Raw genomic sequence first — 26,101 nt, 5'->3', positions numbered from 1 at the left:
ATACAAATATATGTTGCACTTCTGATCTTTATGAAACTTGTGTTTCTTAAGAATTATGCCGATTGTTGTGATCATGCCCTTATTTCATATAATGTCCACAACACATTTGTTTGTAGCTAAAATGTAACAAAATGTTCAAAAGTTGAAGAAGTACTGTAGTAATAGTGTGCATAAGCTCTATGCCAGAATTATGAATAATAAGGAAAATTAACACATTATTTGCAATGGCAGAATACATTTCATTCAACCCTTAGTGATTATATAAGCCTTTTCCAGATTTGACGTCGTGTTCAGATGTAATAAATGGAACTTTGCCATGTAATAAGCAGGGGTGCATCTTTATTTATGCAGGAAAAGTTATACAAACTCAATGTTTTTATCTGCAAAATCTTAAAATTTGTCTGGACATAAGTAGTTACCAGTTGGCGAAATGTTTAATATTAAGGACATTAGGTGCAAGCAACTGGTACTGCCAGAAGTTTTGTTTAATAACTGGAAGAAATGTACTGCTCTGTATTAACATTAGTGGTTTTAAAGTGAAAGCTTCCTTTTACTGAATTTTCATTTCAGAATTTCAGGCCTGGGTCTTCTTATGTTGTAAACCACATTTTTCGAACACAGTATTGACAACTGTCCACTGAAGGGTTTTCAATGCATCCCCACTATTTTAATAAAATTCCACTTGTATAAAATCCTGTCAACACCACCAACTTGAGTTGGCATTCAGAAAAGTACGTGGGCCACAAAATGTGCAGTTGACAATCAAGGAATGCTGGGCTTGTGTGCAGTTATGGACCTATAAAGCTGTGTAGGCTGCAGCTGGGCACAGCCTGGTCGTACTGTGTTAATAGCACTGACTCTTACAGTTGGAGTTCACAACAGAATCTTAAAATTGCTAGATTTTTTTTTTTTTGTCTGTGCCCAAGGGACCAAACTTTCAGTTTTATGGACAGTTTCCTCTAGGGATAATACTGTCCACAGGGATTATAAAGTGGGCTCATGGAGCTGTGGCTCCCGGTACAGTAGAGAGTCTTCAGCCTATAATGAATAAAATTCATTTTTGCACCGAGGGCGTAAATTCTAGCTCTTGCTATAGATGGGTTGCCTTTCCTGTAGGGTAACACCTGTTGACATTAAACTGACTTTTTTTTTTTTGTCCTGAAAAAAAGTATTAAATTATGTGCAGCCTTCAAGTCAGCATGCAACCAAGATGGAACATATTCTATACTTTTCTGCTCTAGTTCCTGTCACTCATAATAGTTACTTCTACAAATCTGAGAATCCCAAAGGATGCAGCCAAGTTTTACCACATATGAATTACTTCCACCTACACAAAGCTGCCGAACAATTCTGATCAAGACCAATAAGGAGTATATCCCAAAAGTTAAAAAAAAGACAAGGCCCTTTTATCACACCAGTTTAAGAATATATAAATGGAGGACTGAAAACTCTGGGGGGAACATATTTCTTCTTTATCAAGTGAAAAAGAAGAAAATAAGGAAGAGAGAGAAGTTGAAAAATAGGGCAGAACATAAACAAAATTTGACATTAAAACTTCAAATTAGATAAATAAAAAGTAATTGATATTGCATTTAGGTCAAACTGTGAGCAATTTATTAGTTAAAAAATGTTAAAAGTCTTAACTTTTAGAATTTTGTGGGAACATCCTATTTTATTACGATGATGAACACACAAATCTCCATAGACTACAAAAGATAAGCAATGCCAGCTGGCCCCTGTTAACTAATGCCAAGGACCACAACCTGTTTTAACAAAACAAAACAAAAAAAAAATACAACTAAACCGCCAAATTTAATATATACCAGCTATTTTACTCCACATACATTTTACCATCTGTGTTAGAAAAATTACTTTTGTAGGATATGCAAATTGAACCCATGCAAGCTTTGGCCAAGTGTGACAAAAAAAATGTATATTGTGCTCCTAGCTTATCTTTTCTTTTAGATCTTCTGAACAATCTTGACATACGATTGGTCAGCAGATCTCACACAGACATACACCTACACTAGAATCGTCAAACAGCAGGGATTAGATTTTTGAAGCTCAGAACTAATCTTTGTGTTTTAACCCAGAACATATCAGGATCAAAAGGCAAATGGTTAGGCCATCTGTGCTGAGCTCCACAAAATATATGTGGAGCAAAACTATCTACAACTTCACACCTATCGTTCAGTCAAACCTTGATTCCCTTTGTTGGGAAACGCCCACAACCGGGACTCAGCTGCTGTTCAACATCTACTGACCATAAATAAAGACATCCAGATTTAACTGTTTACTAGAACGGACTTGACAGGTTCCTTTGACTCTGTATTTTTGTTCTCACCTTGAAAAGTTTTTAATACATTTATTACTTCAACTCATCCAGACACCGGACAGTATTTTTTAAATTTTTTTTCATGACAAAAGGTAAAAAGTAGACACAACAGAGGCAGAATCTTCTTCTTCACCCTTTAAACGCCTGCTGCTGAACTCTATTTCTCTTTTGACTTGCAGACTTTGCTGAGGTGTTTTATATTGGTTTGTTCTCATTTACAAAGAGCTCCCATGGTTCCTTTCACATGTGGTGCCATCCATGCACAGGTTAATGCTCAGTAAGCAATTATTTGTGACATCCTTCTGTAAATGTCTAATTATATAGCTGAAGTTTTCATTTCTGTGCTCTCACGTTTGAATAGTTTTGTCAGAATGTAAATTAATAGAATATTGTCTGGTACAGGCTGCAGTTATACTGACAATAAAGATCAGTGAGTTTATTCTTGGCCCTCTTATTTGTTGGATGTTGAAATGAATTAGTACTTGTGTTGACTCTTGGACCTAACTGCAATAATACATTATCTCCAACATACATCAAAACTAAATATATCTCTTGTGTGAGATCAGATAAAATATATTCTCTTAAAAAAAAAAAAAACAACAACATTTGATTTACTTCCAGTTGTTTATACCATCATCTATAATTTTGTACATCAGTCATAAATGCTTTGTTGGTGTTTACTTTACTAAATAACTGACATATTTGTTGACAACACTGGCAGTGTGAAAATCCTTGAAATGAACTTTTTGCTGGAGTATTATAATCTAACACAAGGCAATTTGGTAAGATTCAACTTTTAATATGAGTAGCACATCTATTATGTGCAGAAAAACATATTAAGAAGTTTTTTTGTTTGTTTTTTTTTTCCACATTTTTCCCCTGTGGCATATTTGTTAATATTTCATTCTGCCCTGTTTTGCCAGTGGGAAAACATTTGTATTTCTCGTGTAACATTTATAAGACTGCAACATAAAGACATAAAGTCTTTATTTTGAGCACAATCTCTAACTTCTAGATTCTTGTATCCTGTCATTTACAATTTTCTCTTCAGCTCATCCCACAGACTTTCTTTAGGATTTAGTTCTGAGGTCTGTGATAGCCATGGAAATTGTAATCTGTATATTTACTGCCAGCCCTCGCTGCTTTGGCGCCTGAAGAGAAAAAAAGAGGAATACAACTCCGAAAATACAAGTAAAAAATATCAGAACACCATACTGTATATACAAAATACACAATAGATTTTCTAAGAGGCATTTTAAATCAGATTGAAATGATCACAGTGAAATGCAGAATTCAATGAAACAATAAACTTAAGCAGTATATGGAAATGCAATAATGATGCTAAGTTTACAACAATGTGTACGGTTATGTAATGAACCTGCACAGTTGACTTGTTTTTGCTCGCTGACAGATTTTCTTGAGTGCTTTAACATGCTTAAGGAAACTGGGATGCACTCAGTTGCCATAATCACTATCTCAGCAGAGTAGAAAACGCTTCTTGCAAATGTGTTAATTGGTTTGACTCACTTTCCCATCCCTTTTGCATAACAGCTAACACAGAAGTCATCCAAGTAGTCCAAACTCCGTTGTTATGACCATTAACAAATAGAAATAACCTGCTCCTAACTATACGATTGCAACCAAGATCAGCATGAAATCACTGAAGCAACTGTTTGACATTCCTTCACACAAATCTTTACATATCAATTAATCTGCAGGCCTTAAAAGGTGCCACATCTGTGTTCTTATTTACAACAGCGTGAGAGTCGGTAGTGGATATTTCTTATATTGTAATAGATTTTTAAAAATTCTCACACCTTTCACATCTGGGAATACCCAAATGTGTAAATATCACCAACGAAAATAAGAACCCAACGGATTTGTCACCTTTAAGCAAACAGAACTCTCTTTATTATTTATCCACTGAAAATGTCTGTTCTAAAGACAGCCGGTTGATTTCCAGCATCTCTGCAAAAGAGATATAAAATATCCCAGCACATGTCTATATTGCTCATCGCCATTCGTGTCTGTATTTACACACTCATTACATTTTGATGCAATGCCCCCAGCTGTTAATCGCATATACCATTTAGCTCAATAAAAGTCTCATACTTCAAGCTATTGATTTAGTATGAGTACCTGCCAAAAACAAAATGCCCTGTCAGCAGCAAGCACAGTGGTTCAAATGATTTGTTTTGTTTTCTCTATCCACTTCATCTGACTTTTATGTCCTCTCACAGCTAAATGTGCTTTGCACATGTCCTGTGATGATGCTGATTCAAGTTAACTGCAGGTGTTTTTGTTGTTGTTGTTGTTGTTGTTGTTGTTGTTGTTGTTGTTGTTGTTGTTTTTTTGTTCTTGGAGAATAAACACCTCAGTGAATATCTGAAAGAAATACTAGACACTCTTGCCATGTTATGCATTTGTCATGTGCTATTATTATTATTATTATTATTATTATTATTATTATTATTTATTAATAATAATAATAAACTTTAATTTGAGCAGAAAGTCCCCTCAAATAAGCTTTCTTTATACAGGGAGAGCTGGCAAGAGGCATATATATATATATATATATATATAATGTCATTTTCTCACCTGGAGTGTTGCTTTGATTCATTCATGAATGTGTGAGAACTTCTTAGCTCTTTCATGACGTCTTAATGCCCACTCATACAATGCGCTGGCAGGGCATTTGAACCTAACATCAGCTTTGTCTGGCGATCTGTAATTACATTCTACATATCTAAAAATGAGCTTTGACTACATTTACTGGATCAGTATCCTGAAGGGTAATTTAACATATTTGCATTTACATTCTGGCTGGTAAAAAGAACAATTCAGGATATCTTCAGTTTCATTTTGACGGATCAAAATGCCTTTCAAGACATCTCAAATGATGTCACCGGACTCATTATTTGAAGGGTCACACAATTCAAGAAATTTCAAGCTTAATTATTTCTAGTTGAAATTACATTTACAGATATATGAGTTACAAAACTGCATGTAAGCCACCGAGAGGTCCATGCAGTTGCCTTTTGGGTGGCTGGACAAAACTGTCAGAAAATTCCCCAACAGAATAGTATAGGTTATGAGGGGAACATGAACTACACATATTTTATTTGCTTCAGAAATCTGCAAAGACTTTCCAATGAGTTCTCTGCCCACATACACCATGCGCTTAAAATAACTTTCAAAATGCCACATAAATCTGGAACGTTTGACAAGAAAGAAAGATTATTAGGATATCAGCAATATCACTCTGACTAGTCAGAATGTTAATGCATAAAATGTGAAATAGAAAAGCTATCTCGATTAAAACATTTTCAAGATATCCCCCAGGGTTTATACAAAGCAGTGACCACTACATTTTGACAATTTTATAAAGTACCGTTAAGATGCCAAAGTAACGCTGTCTGCTTTGAGGGCCTTATTGTCTGTACTAAAAACAGGTTGATGTAAACCAAACTTTGCAATCTTTTTTTTTTAGGCCATCAAAAAGTGAAACAGGTTCACACTGAGTTATATCTTTATCTCAGTTAATATCTTCTCCGTGTTCAGCAGACGGCTCTGAATAAATTTTGGTCAGTCAAGTCAGAGCAGCCCCAACGCTTGAGCTCACCAAATACGTCTAGAATCATTAGATTTGTAATGAGCCAATAAGGTCTGTAGTTTAAACTTTCAAAGCCACATTTTTCCATGGAGGCACCTAATCTGTTAAAATACCTCTTGAGTGGAGTTTCACCTTTAAAAGTTTGCAGATGTTTTACGTAATACCTTAAAGACAATTAAGGAATGTCTACTCAAATTAATTTTATCTACAAATAGAATGATTTATTAAAAAAATAAAGAAAAAAAAAAAAAAAAAAACTCTCCCCTAGGGAAACTGCTTTTGAAAGATCAAGCACCAGTATGCTCTAACTAAAATGTGCATCCAAACTAGAGACCTTTTCTTTTTGAACGCGTTGTATGGCAAATTGTCTCATTTGCTTTTTTTTCACTTAGAAAATGATGGGCCTTTTCCATTTGCACTTACCAGATGTGGTTTAACTTGGCTGCACTAGTAATGGATATGATATAACCAGTCATTATTTGTGCATACCTGGGGCAGAATGTTTGCCAAGTGAGGCTGAAAATGCAACTCTTTTAAAGATATAAATATATTTATGAAAATCTTCATTTGGTTTTGAAGGATCAATAGGTGCAGTGACTTTTAGTGGTCGTGTGTCGCAGCTACTGTGAGAGCAGGACACAGTGTAGTCAGGTGTAACACCTTCAGCAATTACAGCTACAAACCGCAGATCAAGCCTGAAATCTGGGTGCAACAATGGACTCAGACCTCAACCTTCAAAGACACATAATAAAGATAGTAACAGAAATATCTAAGGATAAAATGCACGTCTTTCCTGTTACTGAAATGAAAAATAAAAATCGTATGGACCCCAACAAATGTCTGGGAACATTTGTTTAAGCATTTATTAGCACTGACTAAAGTAAAACAAAGACACAAAAATCATAATAACTAGCTGGTATCTTTTCAAGCAGTGGGAAATAACTGAAATGCTGTTGTGTTGCTTTTCTTGCTTAACTGATGGTAAAGCAATCTAATTTAGATTCCAACTAATAAGCTGCGCTGGCTTTTCTGTCTGGCTTTGAAGACTTTATAGTGATTTAATAAAGCAAAGCCTCTGAACCGAGCAGAAATCCACGTTATACATTTTGACATTAGCTTAACAGAGCTGACAACAAAGCTTGCAAATAGAACTTCAGTTGGACATTTTTGCATTTGCAGTAGAATCTAAAAATCATCTAATTCTGTCTGCTTTTCTTTCTTTCTTTCTTTCTTTGAAACAACGATGCACAGGAGAAATCCAGATTTGGGTTTATGAACAGCATCCTCTGCTGGGAACTCATCTTTACACCATCAAAAACAGCATAATCACTTCTGCACCCAACTTCAGGGAGGCATGGGTCTCAGCTGCAGCCACACAAGTGCTGCCCTGATATGCCATCTCTTGCTTGTTGACATTTAAACAATGGAGAGTCAGTGACTAAGGTCAAGTGACTACTTTCTATTTACCACTTTTTAGATGAAACCTCAAATGTCACATTCAGAAGAATTTCAGTCACATGTTTATTTGATTTTCTGATTTATTTATTTATTTTTTTTTCCCCAGTGTTGTATGTATCATTTTGTAATGTTAGAACTGGGACATTTTAAGTCACAAAGAATAAGTAGCATACAAAATAAAATAGGGCTGGAGCAATATACATGTAGCAGAATTTGATTTTGTAAAAACTTAACTTTAATTAGCAAACTGAACTGACATATTATGGGACAATATTTAGCTTTTCAAATTTGACTGAGGAGACTTTAAACTCTTCTTTGAGGATTTGAGGAAACACAGAAAAATATGGGTGTGGGACTCACGAGGGAGTTCTGGTTATAAAACGTTTCTAGATGAAACTTTCAGGTTGAAACTTTCATTCACAATCTGAATTATTCTCCATCTGTGTTACCAATAACTGCCTCCAGAACTGTTGGCCCAAATAGGGATGGTGGAAACAATGGTGCTACTTTGGGCAAAAACAAAGCCAGCCAATCAAAACTGATGAAAAGACTTAAAAATGTTGACATTGCCCGCCATCTAAATGTGAATTTGCAGTAGAAAGTGCTACGTGAACAGGACTCACTGGGAAGCATAGTTGGAAAACTGTGAGTTTTGATCCCAGTGTTAACTTTGGAAATCATGTATCATAAGGAGGAAATGGGTGAAGGTGAAGGGGATAGTTAAAAGATGGAAGCTGGAGATAGAGGACCATAAGGGGAAACCCCGAAAGAGAGCAGCCAAAGAGCTTCACTAATGTATATAATATTCACTCAAAAAACCTTTCCAAAATGTATCCTTGATATTTTTATAATAACAAGCAGGTGTTTGAGGACTGAGCTTATAGACAAATGTATGGCGTGTGCTGCAGAAAAAAGGCCATCCTTTGTCAATAGTTCAATGAACATTAGAGTAAAGGCTTGAGATGATTTATCTGTTTGCTGAAATGAGCTGCAGTCTGGCATATTCCTGTCACACTGAAAGTGTGAATATCCTTAATGAAGCTCTGTGGCCACATCTACAGCTGAAAAGAGTCACTACCCTTGTTGGATGAAGCCCCAGATTTTTCAAAGAGTAGACTGTACAACGGCATCTGTTGCCCAGCAACTGCCTTTATCTCACCATGTAGATATAGCGATCTGCACAGATGTACTTCTAAAAGTTTGTTTCCTTGTAAGAAAATACATTTTAACAGTAAAGTCTTAAAGGCTAAGAGTTTATGTGGAGCTCCTAAATGTAGAAGTTACTGTACCATATTTGCTTCATCTACTCTTTATTATCATTCTATGCCGCTACTATATTGTAATTAATGCTCTAAGATATCATTATCGCTTACTAGTTCTGTTTCATACTTGTACAGCAAAACATATTTTTTTTAGATTTATTAAAATGGATACATTTCCATTACCTAAAATAAAAAAGGGAAAAGAAATGGGTACTTCTCTTTCAGTCACATGATGGAGTTGCTACCCCACTGGGTATATCTGAAAAAAAAACAAAACAAAAAAAAACATTAATTTTGGACTCATAAGCTATATCTTTCCCTTTCTTTGCATTCCGTAATAAATCAAGTCTTACATTTTGTTGACTCCAGCATTTAAATAAGGTGTTTATTTGATGCATTGGTGTCTTATTTTGATCGTAAAGTTTACAGAGTATTTCTTTATTTTCAATCATTGCTGGGTAAATCTTTCCACAGAGTAAAGGAGCCACTGGCAGCTTTAACATTATTGTCTTTTCAACTTCATCCCATTATTTATCCGTATAATAAGTCAATAACCACACTTAATGCCATAAAACTGCACCACCAAAAACACTTCAACATATTAGTACAAAAACAAAACAAATTAAATCTAATCAAATGTATCAAATCAAATTTCCACTCTTTTCACTACTCGGAAAGAGAAGCATGTCTAATGACATGATCTATTTCATTCTGGGTGTTCTACTTCCAGTAGAATCCTGGAAAAGCTTCCACCTAGCTTCCCTATGTTGCACAGCAACTATGTGGGATTTGACAAAGCCAAACTCAAACATGTTCAAAGGATGCCTGAGAGTGGCAGCATGTTGCAGTTTAGGTGGGTTTTCCCCAGTAACTCTGATGTCATGCAAACTCTATGATTTGTGGTTCAGGTTTCTCATGAACAAACATTAGGTATGTACTCATGTAGAGTGTTAAATCACATTTGCTACATCAGAAACATTTTTATAAAATATTCTCAACTTTGGATGATTAGTTTTTTTTGTTTTGTTTTGTTTTGTTTTCTTACATGAATCACAGTTTGTATAAGGTGGGTGCAAATGGCAAAATATCTTATTATGGAGAAGGACTCATGTTCTTAGAATCTCCCTGCATGGCTGTATAGGCAAGCTATGTTACAAGACACAAATACACAAGTCGGATACGATGTATAGGAATTAAATTATAGTGAATGTATGGCATTATTAAAAAAATCTGGAACATGTTTCAAATAGTTGCCAGACCTGATAAACAGTAAAAGATTCAAGGCTCTGGGAACAGCCCCATATGCCTCTGCTTCTGCCTCTTCTGCAAGACGCATAGCACTTTGATTGCATCAAGTCAATATTTGACCAGCTGTCAGTCTGACTCTATATGGTCACAACAGGATTTATTTGAACAGCTTTTTTTTCCCCTTTATTTTGTCAGTATAGCTGTCTGTACAATGGAAAATTAAAATTAAATTGTTGTTTTTTTGTTTTGTTTGTTTGTTTGTTTTTTAGCTCAAACCTGTCTTGTGCTCCTAGTATTTGGTTTATGTAATTGGCTTCTCAGAACACAACTCTCGAGGATGCAAAATTTTGTAAAGAGAGGAGAGACAAACAAGATGAGATGCACAAAAGGTAAGAAAAAAGAAAAAAGAAAAAAAAAAGCCTGATAGAAGGTGGAACCAATCTGAAGACATGTTTGGTCCATTTTTGTTAGGATTAAGGGTCTAAATTAAGCATACAGACATTCCAGCTGAGAAAAGCACCTGGTAAGCTCTGAGGCAAACATCACATAAGCTGGTGTGCTGCTGGGATAAACAGGTACAAGCCATTCAGAGACACGCTCTAAACATGACATGAGAGGCACATCAGAAATAGACCAGTCCAGCTTAACAAGAGAGGATTCTGCCACCAAGCCAAGTACTCTGCACAGAATGGGAGGTAGGCAGGGGGTTATGAATAGCTTGGAAACTTCCCTAATCTTCAAGACAGACTTCCATGTTGAGGATCCTGGAAGGAGGTATAAAGCTTGTTCCTAGTCGGGAGAATGTGCCCTGTGATCCCCCGGCTATTGTTTGATGAGAAAACATACCTTACAGAAAGAGCAAATAAAAATAACATTTCTGTTTATTCAAGTTTGCCGGGTGAACTGTCTTAGTTCATTCTGAAACATAATAGATACCTACACTTTTACAGTTATTCAAAATTACATGTATGAGAGCTATTGTCACCTTCTGGGCTATTGCTTTTCTTTTTCTCTTTCTTTTTTCTTGTTTTTTGCAAGATTATCTTGTATGTGGCTGAAGAAAAAGTTATATGTTGTGTAGGCTCAAAAGTATTTGTTCTGTCTCGTCTGACCTTAACATCTTTTTCTATGTATTGAGCTGTTTGACAACAACATTGTTTTGATTAGACTTGAACTCAGAAACTATGGGAAAATCCCTAATGGACATGGAAATATATACATAGAGTTCAGAAGAATAAACAGAGAATCAAAAGAGAGTAACAAATCCAAATCTACATACAAGAACAACAACAACAAAAAAAACAGGCATGAAACATTACTAGAGCTAAATACAATTAACAGAATGAATAAAACATTCTGAACACAGATTAAGCAAAATCTTAAGTCCTTAGGGTCAATAATTATATTTGTTCTAGGATAGTTAAATCCCTAGAGTCACTTTATAGAGCTAATAAATACACCTTCATTTATAGTAAGTTGCTATTTGCTGCGACCTTCTAAGTTCCAAAACCAAACATTTCCAATAAAGGCTGCGGGAGGCAACAGGTGGTTTGATTCTTGCATGCACTTCTTTCTTGACTCGTATTTGCCAATTAGGTGATTTTTGAAGAGAAATTGCTTTTAGTTTTTATCAAGAGGTATCAGAGCAGCAGGAGGATGAGTAGAAATTAATGGTTTACGGTTTGGATTTTCAATTCAAAACGATCACTCTCCCTCCTTCCAATTATAAACAACTTTGTGTAGGTCTGTCACATAAAATCCCAATGAAAGTCCAAAAAGTCCCAATAAAATACTTTTGTGAAGAGTGTACATATTTTTGATAGAAATATACACAAATTCTTGCAAAGGTTTGGATGGCCTATTTAAAAAGTTATGTAAAACAGAGGTCCCTGCCTCACAAATCAACTCGTATCATTTTGTACACAGCACCTCTTTATCACGGTGTAAACTTATTGTGTTTTGATTAATTTCAAATTGCTTGCCTTGCTTCAGTAGAGTGTGAAATGCACTTTCCCTTTTGTAGATTTTCAATTTCTATCATTGTAAGTGGGGGAGTGTTTGGGGGTAGTATCGGGTTGGGCAATGAGAATGAACACATGGATGTCTGGTGTAATTAAGGAACTGAAGTATTAGAACAGGCAGTGCCTTCACCAGCTATAATTCATCAAACATGGTCTTAATTAAATTGTTTACACAGATGTCTCCAAGCTGGTTCCACTACCAGTCATTCCATTATAACAATGAAGTGTTATTACTGGACTCATAAGGAAAGTTTCGGTTGCTGTTCGCTAAACTCCATAGGGCCACATAAAATATAAATGGATTCCTGTTTGAGATTAGCTCATTTTAACAAGTGCTCTTCTCTTTGGACGTTGTTTTGCAAAAAGCCCCATTTTTTTATTTGCTTATTTTTTGTAGTTCGGCCGCTGACGGGACAAGGGGAAGCACTTATCGTTAGGCATTAAATGCCTCTTTGTCAACAGAGTTAAATCTTTGGTGCTGTGTGCGACAAATCTAAAGTGCTTGTTATCATTTCGATTCCACCATTTTATATCATCTTAGCACATTTTGAATGATGAGACACTGGTTGGCTTTCACAAGGATGAATACAGTTGCATTATTTCCCATGAAACAATGACCCTGGTGCTATGAAAGAGGGGGAGAATGCAGCCTTTATTCTCTTTTTAGCCAGTTAACTAAACACGTCTTTAAAGTAACCCACACCTGCCATGGCTGAACAAAGAATGTAGCTGCTGTCTCTATCAGTCTCTTTTATTAGCCCACGCCAGACCAGTGGTCTGCCTGCCCTCATTCCCAGTGTTATCTAAGGGATTAGGGGTTTGCTGTCTTTGGCCACCCCACAACCCCTCCTCTTTTGGTTATACTGCTACAAACAAACAATCTGTGGACCTCCACAAAGGATAGGCATGCAGGCACACAGTTGTCTACGCGTGCACTCAGAGAGAAGGAGCTACGCAGTGGAGTGAAACAGGAATAGCAGATTTGAGGTCTCCTTTTGATAAATTTGGGGCTTTTTTTTTCTAAGAATACTTTAAATGAAGAGAATGAGGGATTTGATATGGTTTTCAACTCACAATCCAAAGGGCTTCAAAGGATTAAATTTAAAAAAAAAAAAAAAAAAAAAAAAACTCACTATTTTATCTTTTTTGTGTGTGATTACAGGTAGAAATCTTTGTTAGTGTAGCAATTTATGCTCATCTTGGAGCAGGGAATTTTGTATCTATAGGCGGACTTTTCACAGGAGTCATCTCCCACTATTAATCATCCCCCTATGTACGTTATTACTATGCCACCCGACTCTCTGATTAATCTCTACTTTCTTCTCAAGTGCATCTGCAACCCTAAGACAGCCTCATCAGCCAGTGTCCCCAATATGAATTGAAAGAACATTACATGGATCACGTTTGAATGAATGCTTGAGGTTTGAACAATTTCATACTTCCATGCACTGTCACTCCTGGATTAAAGTTCATCTCCTTTCCATCTGTGGAAGAAAGAAGTGGAAACAAGTAACATTCAGCATTATCTTTAGATGTGACTTGTATCTTTTTTTTTTTTTTACTTTTACCTGGTAAAGGCCAAAAAAACCCATCTTTTAAATAATAAGGAGAATATCAGACCTAATGATTCCTAAGTGGTCAGTAATTTGAAATGTCTGCCTTTTTCTATGGGAGAAAATAAAAAGTGGACGGACAACTGGCTGCATTATTCCATGGTCACGCCGACATTTTTACCATCAAATTTTTTAAAAAGGATTTAAACCAGAGGAACAAAATGCTGTGAAAATGTTTGGTGTTTCAAAATAATTTTTGAAATCTTTATAAACATTAATTGCACTGAAATATAAGTTAACAACTAAAGTATTTTAGTCTGTGTTGTGGTCCATCATTTGCCTTTTGTTTTTGCCTCAGTAATGCTATATATATATATATTTTTTTTCCAACAGGCTGCCAGAGAAGCACTTTAGGGTATCGATTAAAGTTTATCATGCTACCCCACCTGTCTGCCTCAGGATTCACCATTACTACTAATAATCATGACAAAAGATGAAAAATCCAGAACTATGTCATCCTTTTTTTTTTCCTTTTAACCCCATCCAATAGTGGCAATAAAAGAAAAAAAAAACATTGAATGTGAAATATAAGGTGTTTCAAAGGCGATACCCCACTTGGTCTCCTTTGCACGTCTTCCGCTTTGTATCCACCAGCCAAAATCGCGAACATACCCACACGCACATACACACCAAAAGACGACAAATTAGCTGTCAGTTTTTCCTCTCCATGTGACCTCAAAAGCCAAGAGAAAAGAGATAATGATCTTAGACTAAGGACGGTTATATAGACATAGATTCTGCCCCCCACACACACTTAAACCAGTCTGTCCAAGGACTTCAGGCTTTAGATTGACAGATCAAGTGGCAGACTGGCAGAGAGACACAGGATGCACATTTTGAATATTACATGACTGGGTTTAGCTTTTTAAAACTGAGTTGATAAATTGAGAGGCATGCATAAAATTAAAGGTACTATGATTAAAATTGTGTCAGAGAAACGCACATCCTGTGCAGGCTCTCTCCCATAAATGAGATGAATATTTTGTTGGTTAATTCATCATGCACTGAATGGAACTACCAAGCAGCCATTTACATGCAGCCAAGTGACATATTACGCATTTAGAAACTAGACACTTAATAAAATTACTTTGTCTGCTTTCACCTAAACTTTTTAAGGCGTACTGTAGGACATAAAAATGTTAGGTCAATGCAGACATTCAAACTGTTCAGATGCCTTTTACTGTCACTATCATTAATAATGTCGCTTACACATTACACATTTCTGTAGCTGAAAGTCACACTGTAACCATAATAAAACTGTATTAAAGCCCGAAATAGATTTTCATACCTATTTTATTCAACCAGGATATTTGTTTCTGATTAGGAAAGAGACATGTATCTGTTAAAATATGATGATGTAAGACCCTTTGTTCTTTGTTTGTATTTTATTTTAAAATTTGATGTCTGAAATGATTTTCCTTTTCTCAATAACTAATAGAAAATCTTTATTGGCATGGCAGCAATCAAAGTCTTCTAATTATCACTGATCAGATTTTTGCATTTTTCCATCGATATTTCAACAGTTTATCTTTGTTGATGACCTCAAAGTCTTTTAGTTTGGTAGGTCTTGTTGTCATGACGAAAATCTTTAGATTATCAGTCAGACTCAAGTTGTCTGGATATGTCAGTCCAAAATGTTTAGGATTCCTTCCAGTTAGCAGACACATGTTGGTGAAATCAAAGTATCACTTTACCAAGTGTATAATCTTGAGCTTAACTTTAACAGAAAATATTAAACTATTGACCCGGTCCTTATTCATATCGTCAAACTTTATCTGTCTGGTCATTCCGTACTTGTTTTCTTTAAATGTTTTGTGTCTGGGTTATGTATCTGTACATAAAAAAGTGAATCATTTCAAAGATTAATGAAATATTTGAAGTGACAAAGTTCAACGAAAAGGGAAATAAAGATGTTTTGAATAGTATTTGTACTGATATGCTAAAGTGGCTGCCTTTTAAGGGTACAATGTCATATCTTCACTGAGCTATTTTTTTTAAATAAAATAGCTCAACTTTAAATGTGTCCTTTGGGGATTTTGAAATCATGACCCTACTGAGTCTATTGCCTTGATTATAATCACCGCATTGTCTTGTCTCCATGGAAGCCTTCATGTTTGCTTTAAAGTCTTTATGTGTGGGCTTCTTCCTGGTACTCCAGCTTTACACCCACAGTTTAAAATAGTCCATGTTAGGTTAATAAGCAAATCCAAACTGCCCTTAGGGTTTTTTTGCATGCAGGATTTGTGTTTTCTTTGTGTTGACTCTATTGGAGTGACAACTTGTCTGGTGTATTCCACTTTTTGCTCAGAATGGCTTGTGTCNAAACTCTTCTTTGAGGATTTGAGGAAACACAGAAAAATATGGGTGTGGGACTCACGAGGGAGTTCTGGTTATAAAACGTTTCTAGATGAAACTTTCAGGTTGAAACTTTCATTCACAATCTGAATTATTCTCCATCTGTGTTACCAATAACTGCCTCCAGAACTGTTGGCCCAAATAGGGATGGTGGAAACAATGGTGCTACTTTGGGCAAAAACAAAGCCAGCCAATCAAAACTGATGAAAAGACTTAAAAATGTTGACATTGCCCGCCATCTAAATGTGAATTTGCAGTAGAAAGTGCTACGTGAACAGGACTCACTGGGAAGCATAGTTGGAAAACTGTGAGTTTTGATCCCAGTGTTAACTTTGGAAATCATGTATCATAAGGAGGAAATGGGTGAAGGTGAAGGGGATAGTTAAAAGATGGAAGCTGGAGATAGAGGACCATAAGGGGAAACCCCGAAAGAGAGCAGCCAAAGAGCTTCACTAATGTATATAATATTCACTCAAAAAACCTTTCCAAAATGTATCCTTGATATTTTTATAATAACAAGCAGGTGTTTGAGGACTGAGCTTATAGACAAATGTATGGCGTGTGCTGCAGAAAAAAGGCCATCCTTTGTCAATAGTTCAATGAACATTAGAGTAAAGGCTTGAGATGATTTATCTGTTTGCTGAAATGAGCTGCAGTCTGGCATATTCCTGTCACACTGAAAGTGTGAATATCCTTAATGAAGCTCTGTGGCCACATCTACAGCTGAAAAGAGTCACTACCCTTGTTGGATGAAGCCCCAGATTTTTCAAAGAGTAGACTGTACAACGGCATCTGTTGCCCAGCAACTGCCTTTATCTCACCATGTAGATATAGCGATCTGCACAGATGTACTTCTAAAAGTTTGTTTCCTTGTAAGAAAATACATTTTAACAGTAAAGTCTTAAAGGCTAAGAGTTTATGTGGAGCTCCTAAATGTAGAAGTTACTGTACCATATTTGCTTCATCTACTCTTTATTATCATTCTATGCCGCTACTATATTGTAATTAATGCTCTAAGATATCATTATCGCTTACTAGTTCTGTTTCATACTTGTACAGCAAAACATATTTTTTTTTAGATTTATTAAAATGGATACATTTCCATTACCTAAAATAAAAAAGGGAAAAGAAATGGGTACTTCTCTTTCAGTCACATGATGGAGTTGCTACCCCACTGGGTATATCTGAAAAAAAAACAAAACAAAAAAAAACATTAATTTTGGACTCATAAGCTATATCTTTCCCTTTCTTTGCATTCCGTAATAAATCAAGTCTTACATTTTGTTGACTCCAGCATTTAAATAAGGTGTTTATTTGATGCATTGGTGTCTTATTTTGATCGTAAAGTTTACAGAGTATTTCTTTATTTTCAATCATTGCTGGGTAAATCTTTCCACAGAGTAAAGGAGCCACTGGCAGCTTTAACATTATTGTCTTTTCAACTTCATCCCATTATTTATCCGTATAATAAGTCAATAACCACACTTAATGCCATAAAACTGCACCACCAAAAACACTTCAACATATTAGTACAAAAACAAAACAAATTAAATCTAATCAAATGTATCAAATCAAATTTCCACTCTTTTCACTACTCGGAAAGAGAAGCATGTCTAATGACATGATCTATTTCATTCTGGGTGTTCTACTTCCAGTAGAATCCTGGAAAAGCTTCCACCTAGCTTCCCTATGTTGCACAGCAACTATGTGGGATTTGACAAAGCCAAACTCAAACATGTTCAAAGGATGCCTGAGAGTGGCAGCATGTTGCAGTTTAGGTGGGTTTTCCCCAGTAACTCTGATGTCATGCAAACTCTATGATTTGTGGTTCAGGTTTCTCATGAACAAACATTAGGTATGTACTCATGTAGAGTGTTAAATCACATTTGCTACATCAGAAACATTTTTATAAAATATTCTCAACTTTGGATGATTAGTTTTTTTTGTTTTGTTTTGTTTTGTTTTCTTACATGAATCACAGTTTGTATAAGGTGGGTGCAAATGGCAAAATATCTTATTATGGAGAAGGACTCATGTTCTTAGAATCTCCCTGCATGGCTGTATAGGCAAGCTATGTTACAAGACACAAATACACAAGTCGGATACGATGTATAGGAATTAAATTATAGTGAATGTATGGCATTATTAAAAAAATCTGGAACATGTTTCAAATAGTTGCCAGACCTGATAAACAGTAAAAGATTCAAGGCTCTGGGAACAGCCCCATATGCCTCTGCTTCTGCCTCTTCTGCAAGACGCATAGCACTTTGATTGCATCAAGTCAATATTTGACCAGCTGTCAGTCTGACTCTATATGGTCACAACAGGATTTATTTGAACAGCTTTTTTTTCCCCTTTATTTTGTCAGTATAGCTGTCTGTACAATGGAAAATTAAAATTAAATTGTTGTTTTTTTGTTTTGTTTGTTTGTTTGTTTTTTAGCTCAAACCTGTCTTGTGCTCCTAGTATTTGGTTTATGTAATTGGCTTCTCAGAACACAACTCTCGAGGATGCAAAATTTTGTAAAGAGAGGAGAGACAAACAAGATGAGATGCACAAAAGGTAAGAAAAAAGAAAAAAGAAAAAAAAAAGCCTGATAGAAGGTGGAACCAATCTGAAGACATGTTTGGTCCATTTTTGTTAGGATTAAGGGTCTAAATTAAGCATACAGACATTCCAGCTGAGAAAAGCACCTGGTAAGCTCTGAGGCAAACATCACATAAGCTGGTGTGCTGCTGGGATAAACAGGTACAAGCCATTCAGAGACACGCTCTAAACATGACATGAGAGGCACATCAGAAATAGACCAGTCCAGCTTAACAAGAGAGGATTCTGCCACCAAGCCAAGTACTCTGCACAGAATGGGAGGTAGGCAGGGGGTTATGAATAGCTTGGAAACTTCCCTAATCTTCAAGACAGACTTCCATGTTGAGGATCCTGGAAGGAGGTATAAAGCTTGTTCCTAGTCGGGAGAATGTGCCCTGTGATCCCCCGGCTATTGTTTGATGAGAAAACATACCTTACAGAAAGAGCAAATAAAAATAACATTTCTGTTTATTCAAGTTTGCCGGGTGAACTGTCTTAGTTCATTCTGAAACATAATAGATACCTACACTTTTACAGTTATTCAAAATTACATGTATGAGAGCTATTGTCACCTTCTGGGCTATTGCTTTTCTTTTTCTCTTTCTTTTTTCTTGTTTTTTGCAAGATTATCTTGTATGTGGCTGAAGAAAAAGTTATATGTTGTGTAGGCTCAAAAGTATTTGTTCTGTCTCGTCTGACCTTAACATCTTTTTCTATGTATTGAGCTGTTTGACAACAACATTGTTTTGATTAGACTTGAACTCAGAAACTATGGGAAAATCCCTAATGGACATGGAAATATATACATAGAGTTCAGAAGAATAAACAGAGAATCAAAAGAGAGTAACAAATCCAAATCTACATACAAGAACAACAACAACAAAAAAAACAGGCATGAAACATTACTAGAGCTAAATACAATTAACAGAATGAATAAAACATTCTGAACACAGATTAAGCAAAATCTTAAGTCCTTAGGGTCAATAATTATATTTGTTCTAGGATAGTTAAATCCCTAGAGTCACTTTATAGAGCTAATAAATACACCTTCATTTATAGTAAGTTGCTATTTGCTGCGACCTTCTAAGTTCCAAAACCAAACATTTCCAATAAAGGCTGCGGGAGGCAACAGGTGGTTTGATTCTTGCATGCACTTCTTTCTTGACTCGTATTTGCCAATTAGGTGATTTTTGAAGAGAAATTGCTTTTAGTTTTTATCAAGAGGTATCAGAGCAGCAGGAGGATGAGTAGAAATTAATGGTTTACGGTTTGGATTTTCAATTCAAAACGATCACTCTCCCTCCTTCCAATTATAAACAACTTTGTGTAGGTCTGTCACATAAAATCCCAATGAAAGTCCAAAAAGTCCCAATAAAATACTTTTGTGAAGAGTGTACATATTTTTGATAGAAATATACACAAATTCTTGCAAAGGTTTGGATGGCCTATTTAAAAAGTTATGTAAAACAGAGGTCCCTGCCTCACAAATCAACTCGTATCATTTTGTACACAGCACCTCTTTATCACGGTGTAAACTTATTGTGTTTTGATTAATTTCAAATTGCTTGCCTTGCTTCAGTAGAGTGTGAAATGCACTTTCCCTTTTGTAGATTTTCAATTTCTATCATTGTAAGTGGGGGAGTGTTTGGGGGTAGTATCGGGTTGGGCAATGAGAATGAACACATGGATGTCTGGTGTAATTAAGGAACTGAAGTATTAGAACAGGCAGTGCCTTCACCAGCTATAATTCATCAAACATGGTCTTAATTAAATTGTTTACACAGATGTCTCCAAGCTGGTTCCACTACCAGTCATTCCATTATAACAATGAAGTGTTATTACTGGACTCATAAGGAAAGTTTCGGTTGCTGTTCGCTAAACTCCATAGGGCCACATAAAATATAAATGGATTCCTGTTTGAGATTAGCTCATTTTAACAAGTGCTCTTCTCTTTGGACGTTGTTTTGCAAAAAGCCCCATTTTTTTATTTGCTTATTTTTTGTAGTTCGGCCGCTGACGGGACAAGGGGAAGCACTTATCGTTAGGCATTAAATGCCTCTTTGTCAACAGAGTTAAATCTTTGGTGCTGTGTGCGACAAATCTAAAGTGCTTGTTATCATTTCGATTCCACCATTTTATATCATCTTAGCACATTTTGAATGATGAGACACTGGTTGGCTTTCACAAGGATGAATACAGTTGCATTATTTCCCATGAAACAATGACCCTGGTGCTATGAAAGAGGGGGAGAATGCAGCCTTTATTCTCTTTTTAGCCAGTTAACTAAACACGTCTTTAAAGTAACCCACACCTGCCATGGCTGAACAAAGAATGTAGCTGCTGTCTCTATCAGTCTCTTTTATTAGCCCACGCCAGACCAGTGGTCTGCCTGCCCTCATTCCCAGTGTTATCTAAGGGATTAGGGGTTTGCTGTCTTTGGCCACCCCACAACCCCTCCTCTTTTGGTTATACTGCTACAAACAAACAATCTGTGGACCTCCACAAAGGATAGGCATGCAGGCACACAGTTGTCTACGCGTGCACTCAGAGAGAAGGAGCTACGCAGTGGAGTGAAACAGGAATAGCAGATTTGAGGTCTCCTTTTGATAAATTTGGGGCTTTTTTTTTCTAAGAATACTTTAAATGAAGAGAATGAGGGATTTGATATGGTTTTCAACTCACAATCCAAAGGGCTTCAAAGGATTAAATTTAAAAAAAAAAAAAAAAAAAAAAAAACTCACTATTTTATCTTTTTTGTGTGTGATTACAGGTAGAAATCTTTGTTAGTGTAGCAATTTATGCTCATCTTGGAGCAGGGAATTTTGTATCTATAGGCGGACTTTTCACAGGAGTCATCTCCCACTATTAATCATCCCCCTATGTACGTTATTACTATGCCACCCGACTCTCTGATTAATCTCTACTTTCTTCTCAAGTGCATCTGCAACCCTAAGACAGCCTCATCAGCCAGTGTCCCCAATATGAATTGAAAGAACATTACATGGATCACGTTTGAATGAATGCTTGAGGTTTGAACAATTTCATACTTCCATGCACTGTCACTCCTGGATTAAAGTTCATCTCCTTTCCATCTGTGGAAGAAAGAAGTGGAAACAAGTAACATTCAGCATTATCTTTAGATGTGACTTGTATCTTTTTTTTTTTTTTACTTTTACCTGGTAAAGGCCAAAAAAACCCATCTTTTAAATAATAAGGAGAATATCAGACCTAATGATTCCTAAGTGGTCAGTAATTTGAAATGTCTGCCTTTTTCTATGGGAGAAAATAAAAAGTGGACGGACAACTGGCTGCATTATTCCATGGTCACGCCGACATTTTTACCATCAAATTTTTTAAAAAGGATTTAAACCAGAGGAACAAAATGCTGTGAAAATGTTTGGTGTTTCAAAATAATTTTTGAAATCTTTATAAACATTAATTGCACTGAAATATAAGTTAACAACTAAAGTATTTTAGTCTGTGTTGTGGTCCATCATTTGCCTTTTGTTTTTGCCTCAGTAATGCTATATATATATATATTTTTTTTCCAACAGGCTGCCAGAGAAGCACTTTAGGGTATCGATTAAAGTTTATCATGCTACCCCACCTGTCTGCCTCAGGATTCACCATTACTACTAATAATCATGACAAAAGATGAAAAATCCAGAACTATGTCATCCTTTTTTTTTTCCTTTTAACCCCATCCAATAGTGGCAATAAAAGAAAAAAAAAACATTGAATGTGAAATATAAGGTGTTTCAAAGGCGATACCCCACTTGGTCTCCTTTGCACGTCTTCCGCTTTGTATCCACCAGCCAAAATCGCGAACATACCCACACGCACATACACACCAAAAGACGACAAATTAGCTGTCAGTTTTTCCTCTCCATGTGACCTCAAAAGCCAAGAGAAAAGAGATAATGATCTTAGACTAAGGACGGTTATATAGACATAGATTCTGCCCCCCACACACACTTAAACCAGTCTGTCCAAGGACTTCAGGCTTTAGATTGACAGATCAAGTGGCAGACTGGCAGAGAGACACAGGATGCACATTTTGAATATTACATGACTGGGTTTAGCTTTTTAAAACTGAGTTGATAAATTGAGAGGCATGCATAAAATTAAAGGTACTATGATTAAAATTGTGTCAGAGAAACGCACATCCTGTGCAGGCTCTCTCCCATAAATGAGATGAATATTTTGTTGGTTAATTCATCATGCACTGAATGGAACTACCAAGCAGCCATTTACATGCAGCCAAGTGACATATTACGCATTTAGAAACTAGACACTTAATAAAATTACTTTGTCTGCTTTCACCTAAACTTTTTAAGGCGTACTGTAGGACATAAAAATGTTAGGTCAATGCAGACATTCAAACTGTTCAGATGCCTTTTACTGTCACTATCATTAATAATGTCGCTTACACATTACACATTTCTGTAGCTGAAAGTCACACTGTAACCATAATAAAACTGTATTAAAGCCCGAAATAGATTTTCATACCTATTTTATTCAACCAGGATATTTGTTTCTGATTAGGAAAGAGACATGTATCTGTTAAAATATGATGATGTAAGACCCTTTGTTCTTTGTTTGTATTTTATTTTAAAATTTGATGTCTGAAATGATTTTCCTTTTCTCAATAACTAATAGAAAATCTTTATTGGCATGGCAGCAATCAAAGTCTTCTAATTATCACTGATCAGATTTTTGCATTTTTCCATCGATATTTCAACAGTTTATCTTTGTTGATGACCTCAAAGTCTTTTAGTTTGGTAGGTCTTGTTGTCATGACGAAAATCTTTAGATTATCAGTCAGACTCAAGTTGTCTGGATATGTCAGTCCAAAATGTTTAGGATTCCTTCCAGTTAGCAGACACATGTTGGTGAAATCAAAGTATCACTTTACCAAGTGTATAATCTTGAGCTTAACTTTAACAGAAAATATTAAACTATTGACCCGGTCCTTATTCATATCGTCAAACTTTATCTGTCTGGTCATTCCGTACTTGTTTTCTTTAAATGTTTTGTGTCTGGGTTATGTATCTGTACATAAAAAAGTGAATCATTTCAAAGATTAATGAAATATTTGAAGTGACAAAGTTCAACGAAAAGGGAAATAAAGATGTTTTGAATAGTATTTGTACTGATATGCTAAAGTGGCTGCCTTTTAAGGGTACAATGTCATATCTTCACTGAGCTATTTTTTTTAAATAAAATAGCTCAACTTTAAATGTGTCCTTTGGGGATTTTGAAATCATGACCCTACTGAGTCTATTGCCTTGATTATAATCACCGCATTGTCTTGTCTCCATGGAAGCCTTCATGTTTGCTTTAAAGTCTTTATGTGTGGGCTTCTTCCTGGTACTCCAGCTTTACACCCACAGTTTAAAATAGTCCATGTTAGGTTAATAAGCAAATCCAAACTGCCCTTAGGGTTTTTTTGCATGCAGGATTTGTGTTTTCTTTGTGTTGACTCTATTGGAGTGACAACTTGTCTGGTGTATTCCACTTTTTGCTCAGAATGGCTTGTGTCCCACTCTGATTCAGATTCTGAACAGGATGTGCATAAAGTTTGATATAAAGTTATATTTATATATATATATATATATATATATATATATATATATATATATATATATATATATATATATATATATATATATATATATATATATATATGTGTGTGTGTGTGTGTGTGTGTTTTATTAAATAGTATAACAGAAACATATATTTATGTTTGGCAGCAACAACCATCAAAATGAACAAATGATTGCATTTTTCTTAGTCTGCAATTATTAAATCTATATTGTATGAATATTGAATGTGAGCATTCAAATGTGTGTTTTCCTATCACCATATTCATCTTAAATATGTGTATTTTCATGTTTTTCTGCTCTTAAAGAATCCTATTTTTAGTTTGTTTGTTTTCCATACTAATTATATAATGAACAATCTTCTACAACAGGTTCACTTAAATGATTAAGAAAGCATAGAACATTTCTATATTTAACTGTGAAGTTATTTTCATACTTTGGATTGATCACTGGCTTGACAATAATCCCTTTGTCCGTCAGGGAAGCACAACCCTTCCAGACTAATGTAACTGTACCCCCCTCTAATGACAGCAAATGGTCCTGTCGGCTAGATGACAGCAGCTGAGAACAATACTTAATGTTGACATCACTTTACATCTATTTTAGGTTTCTTCCTTTTATAGTGAGGTGTTTCAAATTGCTAGGCTGCTCCCCAGACAAAGCACATATAAAACATGGAAAGAGGAGGTTCCCTCTGCACTTGAGAGTCATTTCAGGTCTGCTCAGCCTCTTGTTCATTTCTCTCCAAGTCCCAGCTCCAACACCCCACATTTCTTTTTAGCATGCCACCCAAGAAGATTGAACCAAAGAAACCTGAGCCCAAGAAGCCAGAACCGAAGAAAGATGCAGCTCCAGCTGCCAAACCAGCTCCTCCTCCGGAGCCACTACCCGAACCACCCAAGGAGCCTGACTTTGATCCAAAGAGTGTCGCTATTGAGTTCTCAACTGACCAGATTGAGGAGTTCAAGGAGGCATTTACCTTGTTTGACCGCACACCAACTGGGGAAATGAAGATCACGTATGCCCAGTGTGGGGATGTGATGCGAGCTCTGGGCCAGAACCCAACCAACGCTGATGTACTGAAAGTCCTTGGGAAGCCACGGCCAGAAGACATGAGCATTAAAATGCTGGACTTTGAGACTTTCCTGCCAATGCTTCAACACATCTCCCGTGCAAAGAATCAAGGCAACTTTGAGGATTTTGTGGAAGGCCTCAGGGTTTTTGACAAAGAAGGCAACGGCACCATCATGGGAGCAGAACTTCGTCATGTGCTCGCAACGCTTGGTGAGAGGATGACGGAAGACGAAGTGGACAGACTGATGGCTGGACAGGAGGATGCCAATGGGTGTATCAACTATACCTCATTTGTAAAGCACATCCTCTCTGGTTAACGAGGACATTCAACCAAAAAAGACAAACCTTCTTGTTTTTTGTCACTTATTGGATCATTGTATACTTAGAGGTGAGATCGATCTGAAAGCAGTGGACATATGTTGAGGCTGTTATACTCAGAAGTTACTTTTGAGCAGACAATGAAATTGTAAGTTGTTCTTTTGAATAAACTTTCTTAATAAAAATGTCAATAATTTACCATTTGCAATGAAAATACATTGATTAATAAAGAAAACATGATTACTACATGCATTAAAAGTGACTTTTCAATATACTAAACATTTAATTTAGAAGAAAGAATAACCCAGGACTACACACAAAAATGTACATTTATGTACACACCTTGACAAATGGCTATAACGTAATCTGGAAAAGCAGAAAGGGAAAATAAATATTTGGTTCCATCTTTAAAAGGAGAAAACTTTTTTCTTCTCAATTCTGCTTCAAAAGAACAGCGTTTCAATAAGCTTGCTTTTGTGCAGCAGCTGCTTTGAATCAGCATATATATATTTCACTTACACACACATGCACACACACAGAAGAGCAAGACAGGTGCACCAAGGACAGACCTCCTCACATTATTTGCAGAGCTGGCAGAACAATTTGCAATGCCTT

At 36.0% G+C, this 26,101-nt stretch overlaps 1 protein-coding gene across 1 annotated transcript; it reads left to right on the top strand.

Annotated features, from left to right (window-relative positions):
* The first annotated feature begins 24,777 nt into the window (after window positions 1–24,777).
* Window positions 24,778–25,732, top strand: LOC106955785 (myosin light chain 4-like). Its single transcript, XM_015046168.1, has one exon. The coding sequence runs from the start codon at window positions 24,877–24,879 to the stop codon at window positions 25,483–25,485; it is 609 nt and encodes a 202-aa protein (XP_014901654.1). The 5' UTR covers window positions 24,778–24,876; the 3' UTR covers window positions 25,486–25,732.
* The last annotated feature ends 369 nt before the right edge of the window (window positions 25,733–26,101 follow it).

The sequence above is a fragment of the Poecilia latipinna genome, unplaced genomic scaffold (genome assembly GCF_001443285.1).
Source record: "Poecilia latipinna isolate Pla-1442-1.1 unplaced genomic scaffold, P_latipinna-1.0 Scaffold767, whole genome shotgun sequence".
Taxonomy (NCBI): domain Eukaryota; kingdom Metazoa; phylum Chordata; class Actinopteri; order Cyprinodontiformes; family Poeciliidae; genus Poecilia; species Poecilia latipinna.
This window is presented reverse-complemented; position numbering and strand designations above follow the sequence as displayed.